Consider the following 12,606-nt stretch of genomic DNA (forward strand, 5'->3'; position numbering starts at 1 on the left):
AGGGGGGACACAATGCACACAGAAATTCGAGGATATCTGTTCTCTATTAGAATGTTTCAACGCAAGGCAAGCCTCTGACGTAAGGAAACAAATAAACAAACAGGAGAAGAGAACTGGTTTCCGTTGCAGTTAGTCGGCTACATTACATATCACAGTATCTATGCTGAAAGCATTTTTGGTTTCTTTTCCAAGAGTCTCAAAATGTATCCTCTGTCAAGTGACGCGCATACACACGCACACACACACACACCCACACACACAAACACACACACACACATACACACACACACACACACACCAAACGCACTGGCAAAAGTCAACCATGAACAGGACAGATACATTTTGAAGCATCAGTGCGAGAAACATGGAGCTTGATACTAATTTTGTACTTTTGACTTAAAGTTCCGCTCTCTTTCGAATGCAGAGAGGACAAAATTAGTATAGATGCAATGCCATGTCTGCAACGTAAGGCCCCATAGTGAAGTGTAACTTTTATTAATCAACCTTTTACTATGAAGTATAGTAACAGTTTACAGTATATATACTATTCATAAGTGTACTGTGATCTAAGTATGTGCTGGTGAGTATCTAGCACAGCTTAATTTCTGTGAGGCTTGTGGACACTGCATTTCTCTCTGAACTCGTGAGTGCTTAAGGGAGTTTCAAAGTAAGCACGCTAATCTAACATGCCTTTAGTAATGCTTTGGCTGAAGCCTTTTGAAGTTACACTTTATGTTCTCATGGGGCGTGATGCTTTGAGGAGTAGGTCCTCGGTTGCAAATAAAAATAAATAAATGAACATAAATAGAGAGAAGAGAAAAACGGAAAAAGTTCCAAATCAAATAGACCAGATCGAAGCAAGCACACACTCAACACACCCATCCCACCTGCGTGTCCCGAGTCGCATTCCTCCAGATCCTCGTCGTCGCTGGAGCACTCGGCCGACGACACAATATCATCTGTCGTCTGAGGTCCAACACGCACCCCAGACGCCGTGGTGAGGAAGGGGACAAAAAGAGGACAGACGTTCAAGAATAGTACACTTAGAGAATTGCAGAGCATACTTTACAGATTTACTTACACCATTCAGGCGGTTATTGCAGTGGAAGATAAACAATAGACCAGGATCTAAGAGAGGATCTTTGCCTACATTTCCTGTTTTTGCACTCATCTTGTCATTCCACAAGGACGGCATTTCTGCACCCCGCCCTGCCCCACTGCTCCTGCAACTACATCCCCCCCCCCCCCCCCCCCCTTACATACACACACACACACACATACACACACATACACACACATACACACACACACACACAGCCTCTTCCACCCCAGGCCATCCTCCCTCATCAGTCTGTTGTCACTGACCATCAGTGGTCCAGGGGAGAGGCGGGGCAGGGGGCTCTGATTTGTGTGCCTGAGCCAGTCTAGGTGATCAACCCCCCCCCCCCCCCCCCCCTCCTTCTCCTCTCCTGCCCCCAACATGATTTATTCAACCCCCCCTTCCTCTCTCTTCCTCTCCTGGGAACCAAGAGCTAGGGGCGGCCGGCTCTGTCATATATCACCTTTTTTGTGTGTGTGTGTGTAAGTGTATGAGTTAGAGAGTGTGTGTGTATGAGAGAGAGAGTACTTGTGTGTGTGTGTGTGTGTGTGTGTTTGTGGAGAGGGAGGGGTGCGGTGGGGTGTGTGTGATGGGGTGGGAGGTTGGGCAGGGTGTTTATTAGGGTGGATCGGCAGCACGGTAAAATAAGCCCTGTCACAGAGCAGGGTTATGAAATCATAGCGCTGATTGAGTTTGCAGTCCCGGGCGAGAGGGTCCAGCCTCTAAATATCATTGGCTTTGACAGACTAATGAAACAGTGCTCCAGAGCCTGGCTGCCCAGGAGAAAGAAAGAGAGAGAGAGAGAGAGAGAAAAACAGGAAAAGTAAGTAAAAGAGAGGCTGAGAAAGTGGAAGAAAGAGACAGACAGAGAGAGAGGGAGAAATAAGAGAGTCCATGTTCTGGGATGCTGAAGCGCTAAGTGCAGTTAAGAAGTCCATTTGTTTAACTGTATTCACTGGGTGTCTGGATGAGGAAGTGGAGAGCGCCGTGGTGCTGTGGGGGTGACTGCTGCATGCACAGCCAGCCTCAGAGAGAATCTATGGCCATGGGTAAATAGGTGCGCTGTTTGTTATGAGTACCACTGGCCCATCCAGTATGGATTTAAGAAAAGGCTTGTGTTGGTTCTCCTGGAGGATGGATGTGTTTTGAGGGGAACGTTATAACCTGAAGATGGTGACTCCCTGAAGACTGATTAGTACACCCGCAGTGCATGCAAGCAAGGTGATTAAATAAATCAAGGCGTCGACGGTGACCCCTCAAACCAACTACTCTGCCAAAGACCAGGCCTCAAAGCTGGCGAAGGCCACACACAAACAGAACTCCCTACGGACGCTGGCTTCTGCGGGTGCAAAGGTGAGTCCTTATGAGAGAGAATGTCCTCAGGGGGCAGAGATACTTGAGCGCCCAACAGAAGATGCAGCCAAAAAACCCTCCCCAAAAAACACAAGACAGTCTCAGATTACATTATTAGATTATTACATCAAGATAAGGTTGTGGCCAGGAGCGGTCTGAGACCTTTCACACACACACACACACACACACAGACACAGACACACACACAAACACACACAGACACAGACACACACACACACACACACACACACACACACACACACACACAGAAAGCAGTTGTGTTGACACGGGGCCGCAGAGGTGATTGAATCATGTCGGCGCTGGCACCACCATGCCCTCTAGTCCTCGGCCGCCTTTTCAATAATTCTCTCGCCAGAGAGGAGAGGAGAGGAGAGAGGCAAGGCGAGGCGAGGCCGGCTGTTTACTGCTGTGTAAAATCACCCTAGAACCTTGAGAGATGTGGCATGTTGTGCCTAGCCCAGGGAGCACAGTCAGCAAACTCTCTTTCTGAGTGTGTGTGTGTGTGTGTGTACGTTAGTGGGTATTTTCACTCCTCTACTATCACACTCCTACAAAAATATTCCAGTCCCGTCCCGATCCTGGAAGAATATTCCCATCCCATTCCCTGGTAAAGGTCGTAAGCTGCAGGTAATCACAGTTTGTCCATTTTCCCTACCCCATTTGTTCTGTTTCCTTACCTGAAAACTGTGAAATGCAACGTTATAAAATCACTGCCTGCCATTCTGCTCACGCTTTGAATAAATGGAATGTTGATGTTGCACAATTCAACGGCTAAAGTCTATCAAACATGGAGTGATTATTAGACTGAGGTGGCTCCAGAACATGCTCCCTCATGGAACGCTCCAGAACATGCTCCCTCATGGAATGCTCCAGAACATGCTCCCTCATGGAACGCTCCTTCTGTGAGCCGCGTATTGCGTCGATGGATCTTTGAAGAAGTCCAACTGCACGTCTCAGTCACGTGATGTAGTGCAATTGACTCCCATCCTGCGGGAATCCCACAGCAATCCTGTGACCCACAGGATTCCCGAAAAAATGACAGCCTCTAGTGTGCGTCTGTGTGTAAGAGAGTGCGACTGTGTGTGTGTGTGCGGTTCTGTGTGTAAGATAATCTATATGACAAACCAATACTAAAATGGCCTAAAATGTACAAAGCAATAAGCGATTGATGTCTGTATCTAAGCCAAAGCTCAGGTTTTCTCATTGCTGGGAGGCAATGTCAGGTCTTGCTAGGTCTGACAGATCTGGTGAGAGAATACCCAACATAATCCGACAGCTAACATAACACAAGGTGTCCCAAAGGACCTGACAAAAAGTCCCAACAGACCAAAGCTGAGGCAACAAACACTATGATCCAAAGCGCAGTGGAGTCCAACAGAGAGTGCGTTACCCCACTTCTGACATCATTAGCACAAAAAGCCCACATGTAGCCTAAACGCCATTGGCATGTTTTCATCTGAAACCATGCTTGGTTGTGGCACAGATCCCTCTTGGGATAATCTGCAAGGCCATTCCTGCCCCAAACATAATTGTTTATTTGCATACTATTGTTGTTATGGTGGCTGTTATCCAGAATATTGAATGGTAATCCGACTTCTGAATCACAATGCACCATTTAACATCAACCAATCAGAAACAAGTATTTTTCCATGGCACATGAATCGGAGAGCCTAGTTGACAATTTCTCCAAGGGACACCTAGTCTTTCTGTCACCTCGTCTGATGAAAGACCTCCTACATAATACCCTCCCTAATACATCGCCTCAGTGTAACAAATGGACCATAGGGATCAAACGTGAGACTGCCATATCAGATTTCTCCAGCGAGCTTTTACAATGTCGTACGCAGCCTTGCAAAGCACCTCTACTGTTTCATATGCCTGGCAGAGGCCAATGGGTCACTGGCTGGGTTTGAGGCATGAATTAGATAAGCATGAAATGTCCCCATTTTTTGTCCTTTTCTTTCATTCTTTTTTTTAAGGATGTGCTTACAGAAACTACTACAGCACATCCATTTGCTTTAAATAAATAGAGGTATTAAAAAAAAAATACAGTGGCAGATGGAAGAAATTGTGCAAAAATGTATATTTATGAAAATGAGTCTGCTCTGTCCCCCCCAGTACATGAACCCTCAGTGCCTGCCACCAAGCCTACAAAACCTGATTTCACAGCTGGCCAAATCACATTCTGGGAATAAATCTCCATGGCATGAAAAAGAATATATTTTGGCAGCAAAATGCCCCCTTTTTACGAAAACCAGTCTTGTGGAAAGAAAAACAGACCGGTTTGTCTTCTGCAAGCAGTGAAGGGCTGAAGAGAGAGAGAGAGAGAGAGAGAAAGAGAGAGAAAGAAATGTTCAATGACTAGGAACTCAAGAGTTCCACGTTCCATGTATGTTGCTGTCAAAGGAGAACAGGACCATGCCAAGAGAGCTCACCGCAAAGGAGGTCGCATTAGCATTAGCATTAGCCTCAAACCACCATGAATGGTAGGAACACTGGAAATGGAAGCTAACTGAAAGGACCAGAAAAAACACCCTGACACTTTCACTGGGCCACCTGTGTTGCCATGACATTCAAGTGCGTGTTAAAGATGTTTTTTCTTTAAAGAATAAAAAAAAGACAAACAGCGGGAGAAATGTCCACCCTTCTTGAGCTTTAAGTGCTAAAATCCGCTGAAAATACCAGTAATGTTTCCCTCTCTACAGCCTCGGTGGAAGGGTTTTGATGGAGTATTTCAGCCCAGCGACTGACTGAATCATAGAGTGGGCCACCGCTGAGCAGCTCATATTGAAATTTAAAATATCTTCACAGGTATCTGTGAAAAAAAACAAGACTTTGATTAAATCTCCTCTCTTTAATACCTGGGCATGAAATGTGCTGCTTGTGTTTCATCCAGCGATGAGATCATTCAAATGGTGGTAAAAGGGATTATAAACGGCATACAATCACACCAGAGTCTCCTGCAGCTGGGTGTTTTAAAAAAGGAATATTGGCTGTCACGCAGATACGGTGTCCCTTTCCGCACCCAGGACAAATATCAAAGCAAGCGTTGGGAAAAGCAGGAGCAAATGAAAGGCCATCTCTGCAGCAGCATTTCACACACACACACACACACACACACACACACACACACACACACACACACACACACACACACACACACACACACACACACACACACACACACTCTGTGCTTGTGCTTCACTTTGGTGTACTATTCACTGCAACCCCGACGGAGGAACAGAAGACTGATGCCCGTCCAGAGACTCACACAAAAGGCAGGCTTCAGAGCAATACATCCAGTCCTAGCAGACACATTCTTTTAAACGGGTTCAGAAGTAAATGCCATGCAGGAGGGATTCATTTTTTCATCAGAAGAAGGCACAAATGACAAAATTGGTGTTCAAAGGAAAGGCCTACGTGGATATATTCCACCTGCTGATGTTTGTGATACTGGCTGACATCAAGGTGGGTCAAGGAAGAACTACTTGGAGACTCAGTGCTCCTCTCCTCCCCTGAAGAGCTTTCATAACCGTGACCTTGTGTGCTTTTTTTAATTTCTTTTTTACCTTGACCATGTGGTTCCGGATAAACACATATGCCACTCACATCTCTACCCGAGACAAAGACAACTGGTGACAAAATGTCTGGAAAGCTCTGCTTGAGGGAAAAATGAAAAACTCCCCACGCAAGCCTTGGTGATAGCCATCTCTGATCCGGAAGCCTGGGTTTCGATCAGGTCCCTTCAGATGTGCATTATCATGTCCAATCTTGGCGTTGACAGGGGGACAAGGGGAAAGCTTGTATTACAAGGAGAATCGATGGCGTCAAGCCATATCCCTGACAACAGGCTACCACAAGCCTTCTCCCCCAATCACATCGCAGGAACAGGCACGGGTAGAACAAGGGTTTCAAGCTTAAAGACATGTTTACTATATGCCACGTTTCCATGAGGCCTTAAACATGAGAGCGTCTTTTATTAGAAAAAAAAAGAGAAATGTATATTTTGTAAATGTATAAATGTTTATAATAAATGTTCAAAAAGTAGAGAATCCTTCCTTTTCTACAGTCTGGTCAAGTTAGATAGTTCCATGTTTTACTAATTTTTCATTCTTTTTTCTTATATCTCTTATAAACAAAACAACCATCACCATCAAACAGGTGCAACCCATTAGACACTGTCCTCAAGAACGCAGGCAGAGTGTGATCTCCAACATCAACCACTGAAGTATTTGTTTGTGCGTCTGCTTGGTTTTTTTTTCTTCCGGGGGAGAGTGCTGGTACACCCCCCCCCCCCACAGTCGTCAGCGTTCTGTTTTAGGTGCTAAGGCCTGCTTTCCACTGCAGAAAATTAAGTTTAATTTCTCCTCCATCCAGCTTTCTGGGAGCTTTAACCGAATAGATTGCGTGGAGTATCTTTTTTTGTGTGTGCCTGTGTTTGTGTGTGTGTGTGTGTGTGTATGGTGTGTGTGTGTGTGTGTGTGTGTGTGTGAGGTGTGTGTGTGTGTGTATGGTGTGTGTGTGTATGGTGTGTGTGTGTGTGTGTGTGTGTGATTGTGTGTGTGTGTGTGTGTGTGTGATTGTGTGTATGTGTGTGTGTGTGTGTGCATTCGTTCTTTAGTTTCGCTTTTTGTTCACAGTGCATGGTTGCAAGCTCACAGCAAACTCTAATTGCCCCGGGCCATAGCAGGCAGTTTCAAACAGGGTCATTTATCTTCCTGTGTAAAAGGAAATGGTCTTTGGCCTTGATCTTTAATCACTCCCCTGCCGCAGAGTACAAGGTCATCAGGGAGGCCGGTGACAAACAGTCCTGGCCAACACTCTCTCCACACTGGGCCTCAGCTAAAATTAGAGAGCCACACGCGTGCTTGCTGGATGTTTCAATTACAGAGGCCTGTGGCAAGAGGAGGGAGGGAGGGATGGAGGGAGGGACGGGGAGTGTCTCCTTACCCTGTGTGGTTCCACACAGTAATGGAGAGAGGAGGATACTGGCCGGAGACACACAGGGTTACACACATACACACACACACAGAAGCACACAGAGAAGCACACACAGAAGCACACACAGAAGCACACACAGAACACACACAGAAGCACACACAGAAGCACACACACACACAGAACACACACACACACACACAGAACACACACAGAAGCACACACAGAAGCACACACACACACACAGAACACACACACACACACACACAGAACACACACACACACACAGAACACACACAGAACACACACAGAAGCACACACAGAAGCACACACAGAAAACACACAGAAAACACACACACACACACACACACACACACACACACACAGAACACACACAGAAGCACACACAGAAGCACACACGGGGGCAAAAGATCACAAGGAAGGAGCCGGAGGTTGCTGCTGCTATTGAGGTCGGGTCAGCCTCTCATGCTGATGGCTGGCCAAGGCATGCGCTACAGAATACCTGCCGAGGTACGCACTGAGCCGGGGGCTTTACTCTAGAGGTGGATGTGTAGGCAGCGCATGAATGTTTGTCCATGCCAATGAGAACACAGCTCTGACATTTTTAGTGACGTTCTGTTTTTCATCTGCCGGCAACAAAGGTGTGTTACAGAGAAGCAAACAAAAGCTCACAAAACATTAGCCTGCCACAAATGAAAACAAACAAAACATTTCTACAAAATGTTGAATCAATAGATAATCAAATGTGCACGTCACGCCATTAAAGGAGCCGTCTGTAGGGTTTAGTGGCATCTAGCGGCGAGGTTGCAGATTGTGTAGTAGGGGTATGTACAATATGATGTCATCATCTACCATCATCAAGTAGCCATTGTCCCAAGTGATGAGGTTATTTTAGAAAGGTATTTAGTCTGTTAAACTATAGTTCATAGCTTAAGTGGACTGCAAACTGGGAAGTTTGGGAATGTAAGTTGACGGCTGACGTGCACCAACATAAACTAACATTGCCAAACTTATCAATTTGTTTAACGAAAATAATTGGAAATAATCTAGTTTTGTGGCATAAATGTAAAAATATCAATCCTGGCAGCAGTGAGATATGTTTCATCATTGACTCATTGAAACGGTAACTTGGTAACTGTGCCCATGGCCATGTTTGAGCTAAAGCTGTCAAACAACAAATTGCATTTAGATTGGTCGGCTAAGTAACCTGTCCAGCAGAAAACTTTGGCATCACCCTGAAAACATTTGTCCTTCTTCAGCGATTTCCATCTGGGAAAGGCCACACCAATTTGTTCATCCTTGTTTTCTGACTTCACCTGTCCTGATTTCGTTTTGCTTCATGTTTTCACTTCTTTTTATATGTATTCACTCTCCCTTGCATCTTGTGCTAAATTAAAAGGATGATCCTCCATTTGCAAGAATTTGGGCTCCCAAACTTCTCACAACACAAATGGGTGACCCAGCAGCAGCAACCCCTGATTCCTCTTTTTTCTTGTTCTTTGTCTTTGCCACATAATCTACCTTTAAGAAGCTCTTGAAGACCCAACTCTTCGTTCCTGACTTGCACTTCCTCTCCCTTCCTCTTCCTCCCCTTATCCTTTCTCTATGCTATATGCGTACACTTCAGTACCATTACCAAGTCCAAAATATTAGCAAATCACTTGAGATAAGTTCTGGCGCCAAGGTCATTCCGACCATTACGGTCAGCATGAAGTGCACTTGGCTGGGTTTCAACCACAAGACTTAAAGATCATTTACAGAAAAAACCCTCAGGGTATAGGCTAAAAGCCAAATTTATTTTGTAGTTAATTCATCTCATGTTATTTAATGCGATGTGAACATAACATTTTCTTCAATGGATTTCAGCTATGGCAACTACAGCAACTAAGACCAATAAGCCTTATGTATGACACTGTCCTTTGCACAAATGCACAAAGACCATGTATTCATTTCTTGCTCCCCATGAAGAATCCACTTTTGCTGTCAATTTCCTCACTCACGATGGATATAGCCACCTGATTCTCTGAAGACCCGTGTGGATACAAATGCAATATCAAATCAGAGCACCATCAGTGGCTGGGCTTCAGTGCTGTCATTTTGTGTGTTTGATGCTCTACGTTGCAGCAAGCTGTGACTATCTGTAAAACGCGACAATAAAACCCACAGCCAACTCTCTGAAGAACCTTGGTGATCCCGACCAAGCCTGCTATTCTCAGTAAGAGCTGCCATCACACTGAGGCACTTACTGAAAGGGAGGGAACCAAACAGATATTTCCCCAACCGGCCAATCACAGGTGGCCGTGGTTAGGCTGTGAAAACAGATTTTCAGGAGATGCACGGTCCGACATGGTTGGCCCTCGCGTCGGCCAAGAAATGATATCTGAGTGCTCTGTAGCTGTCAGTCACATTCGCCCCGCTACGCGCCGAAGACGGCAAGGGTCTGCAGAGGGGGGTCAACGGTGTCTGACAGACTCAGTGGACTTGGCAGAGATTACTTTTCTCCCAGAAAAAGAACCATCTCAAAATGTCAGAGGTCACACTCGGCGTGTATTTTATTATAAGGAGGATTGTGAAAAGGTTAAGGGGGAAACCGTGACAAATATATTTGATGTGGATGGCAGCTGAGGTTATTGAATGATGAAGGGGGCCAGAAACAGTGAAGCAGTATTTTTTTAAAGCCTTTTTTTTTTTTACTTCAACTGAATAAGACACAAGCCACCGAATACATGATGGTGTGGTGCATAGGGCGTTCTACTGGATACGGTCCGCTGGGTTAACAGATCCTGTTGTTCATAGGCATCATGCATTATCTGATGCTCTCCTTGAACACGGCATGACACCTTCCCTGACATTAACAAAGCAGACACTTAGTGCTGGAAAAATTGTCCTGTTTCCATTTGCATTCCGTTGCACTTTCCGATGATCTAAAATGCATAGTAGCGCTGGTGGCTGGAAAAAGGTAATAATTAAATAACGCGGTGTGAGGTTTAGCTACGGCTCATTAGGTTTAGTGCCCGTGGTGCAGGCATACATCTCCCAGAGGCAGTGGCGGACCTCCGCCTCAATCCTTATTACCACCGCGGCTGCTGCTGCTGCTGCTGCTGCTGCTGCTGCTGCTGCTGCTGGTGAATCCACAGGGAGGTGTCACCCTGAGGTGGGCTTTGTGTTCATGCTGTGGTCTCCCCAGGCCTGCCTATCCATAATGAGCCACATAGGCCAGTGTGTGTGTGTGTGTGTGTGTGTGTGTGTGTCTGTGTGTGTGTGTGTGTGTGTGTGTGTGTGTGTGTGTGTGTGTGTGTGTGTGTGTGTGTGTGTGTGTGTGTGTGTGTGTGTGTCTGTGTGTGTGTGTGTGTGTGTGTGTGTGTGTGTGTGTGTGTGTGTGTGTGTGTGTGAGTGTGTGTGAGTGTGTGTCTGTGTGTGTGTGTGTGTGTGTGTGTGTGTGTGTGTGTGTGTGTGTGTGTTTCTGTGTCTGTGTGTGTCTGTGTGTGTGTGTGTGTGTGCGGGAGGGGGGCTCTCCATCTGTCTGCCACCTTCACGTAATTGGGAGCACAAAACGTCCCTCGGTAGTCATCCCTCTCAACAGGCAGGGACCAATGGGAGAGGGAGGGAAGGAAGGAGGGAGGAATGGAGGGAGGGAGGAATGGAGGGAGGGAAGGAGGGAGGAATGGAGGGAGGGAGGGAGGGAGGAATGGAGGGAGGGAGGAATGGAGGGAGGGAAGGAGGGAGGAATGGAGGGAGGGAGGGAGGGAGGAATGGAGGAATGGAGGGAGGGAGGAATGGAGGGAGGGAAGGAGGGAGGAATGGAGGGAGGGAGGAATGGAGGGAGGGAAGGAGGGAGGAATGGAGGGAGGGAGGAATGGAGGGAGGGAAGGAGGGAGGAATGGAGGGAGGGAAGGAGGGAGGAATGGAGGGAGGAAGGGAAGGAGGGAGGAACGGAGGGAGGGAGGGAAGGAGGGAGGGAGGAATGGAGGAAGGGAAGGAGGGAGGAAGGGAAGGAGGGAAGGAGGGAGGAATGGAGGAAGGGAAGGAGGGAAGGAAGGAGGGAGGAACGGAGGGAGGAATGGAGGAAGGGAAGGAGGGAAGGAGGAACGGAGGGGGGAATGGAGGAAGGGAAGGAGGGAGGGAAGGAGGGAGGAACGGAGGGAGGAATGGAGGAAGGGAAGGAGACAGCCAGAGAGGGGGGTCAGGCAAATCAAATGAACACACGGACTGCAAACAAGGCGCCTGTCTGGCAGGCCGAACATGACCTTTACACGATTACCTGAGTCCCTCCCTGCATTGCCCCAGCCTCCATCTTTAGACCTAGAGTGGTGTGTGTGTGTGTGTGTGTGTGTGTGTGTGTGTGTGTGTGTGTGTGTGTGTGTGTGTGTGTGTGTGCCAAGCTTAACACCAAGGCGCCACCATGCCACACTTGGAGAGAACCAGAGACTGTGATGATTACACAGCATTGTCCCCAAAGGGGGTTCTGGTTTCCCCCTGCAGAACAGGCCCTACACAGGACAGAGAAAAGCTTCATGGCCAATAAAGAAATCCTCACTATTGAAAAAACTAAACAAAAACAAAAACGAATTGGCATTGCTTTCACAAATCATCCGACATACAAATAACCAAACTCATCACTTCTTAGTCATTTATAAAACTGCTATAATGGACTAAATAGACTGGTTATAATATAGTAATTGCAGATTTGTAATGTATAAAATGAAAGCTGAGGAAATTGGCTTTCATGTTAGGCAGCAGATTGCACCTATCAGCCAGCAACATATTATAATAGAGTAACCGGAGTGATGATAAAATATTAATTGTAGACTTTAAATGCATGAAATGAAAAATGGGGAAAGTGGCTTTTATGTTTCCCCCCGTGCAGCTGCTTTACTGGGGGCACACCGTGCCATCCTGCAGCTGACGCACCACACACAGGAGAGGGCACAAATCATCGCCCTTCCCATGCATCTCCCAAAGGTGTGCTTAAGCCCCAACCTGGAAATGAAGTTATTTCCTGCCTTTTTGCCTGTGTGTGTGTTTGTGAGGGTGTGTGTGTGTGTGTGCAGGTGCGTGCGGATGTGTGTGTGCGCATGTGTGTGTGTGCGGATGTGTTAGTGAGCGTGTGTGCGGATTGGAATATGTAGTGGTATCATTTTTGTGTTTGTTCTGTGTATTTGTGTGCTGTGTGT

The 12,606-nt window shown here is 46.6% G+C and overlaps 1 protein-coding gene across 1 annotated transcript in view; it reads right to left on the minus strand.

The window, feature by feature from the left end:
• Positions 1 to 12,606, minus strand: part of nrxn3b (neurexin 3b) — a gene marked incomplete at both ends in the record, with an annotated part of 235,846 nt that overhangs the window by 9,214 nt on the left and 214,026 nt on the right. Inside the window, one exon of the mRNA XM_080831883.1 lies at positions 888 to 966. Coding sequence (XP_080688009.1) covers positions 888 to 966 — 79 coding nt within the window. The remainder of the gene's footprint in view (positions 1 to 887; positions 967 to 12,606) is intronic.

Source organism: Sprattus sprattus, assembly GCF_963457725.1.
Source record: "Sprattus sprattus genome assembly, chromosome: 2".
In the NCBI taxonomy this organism is placed as follows: Eukaryota; Metazoa; Chordata; class Actinopteri; order Clupeiformes; family Clupeidae; genus Sprattus; species Sprattus sprattus.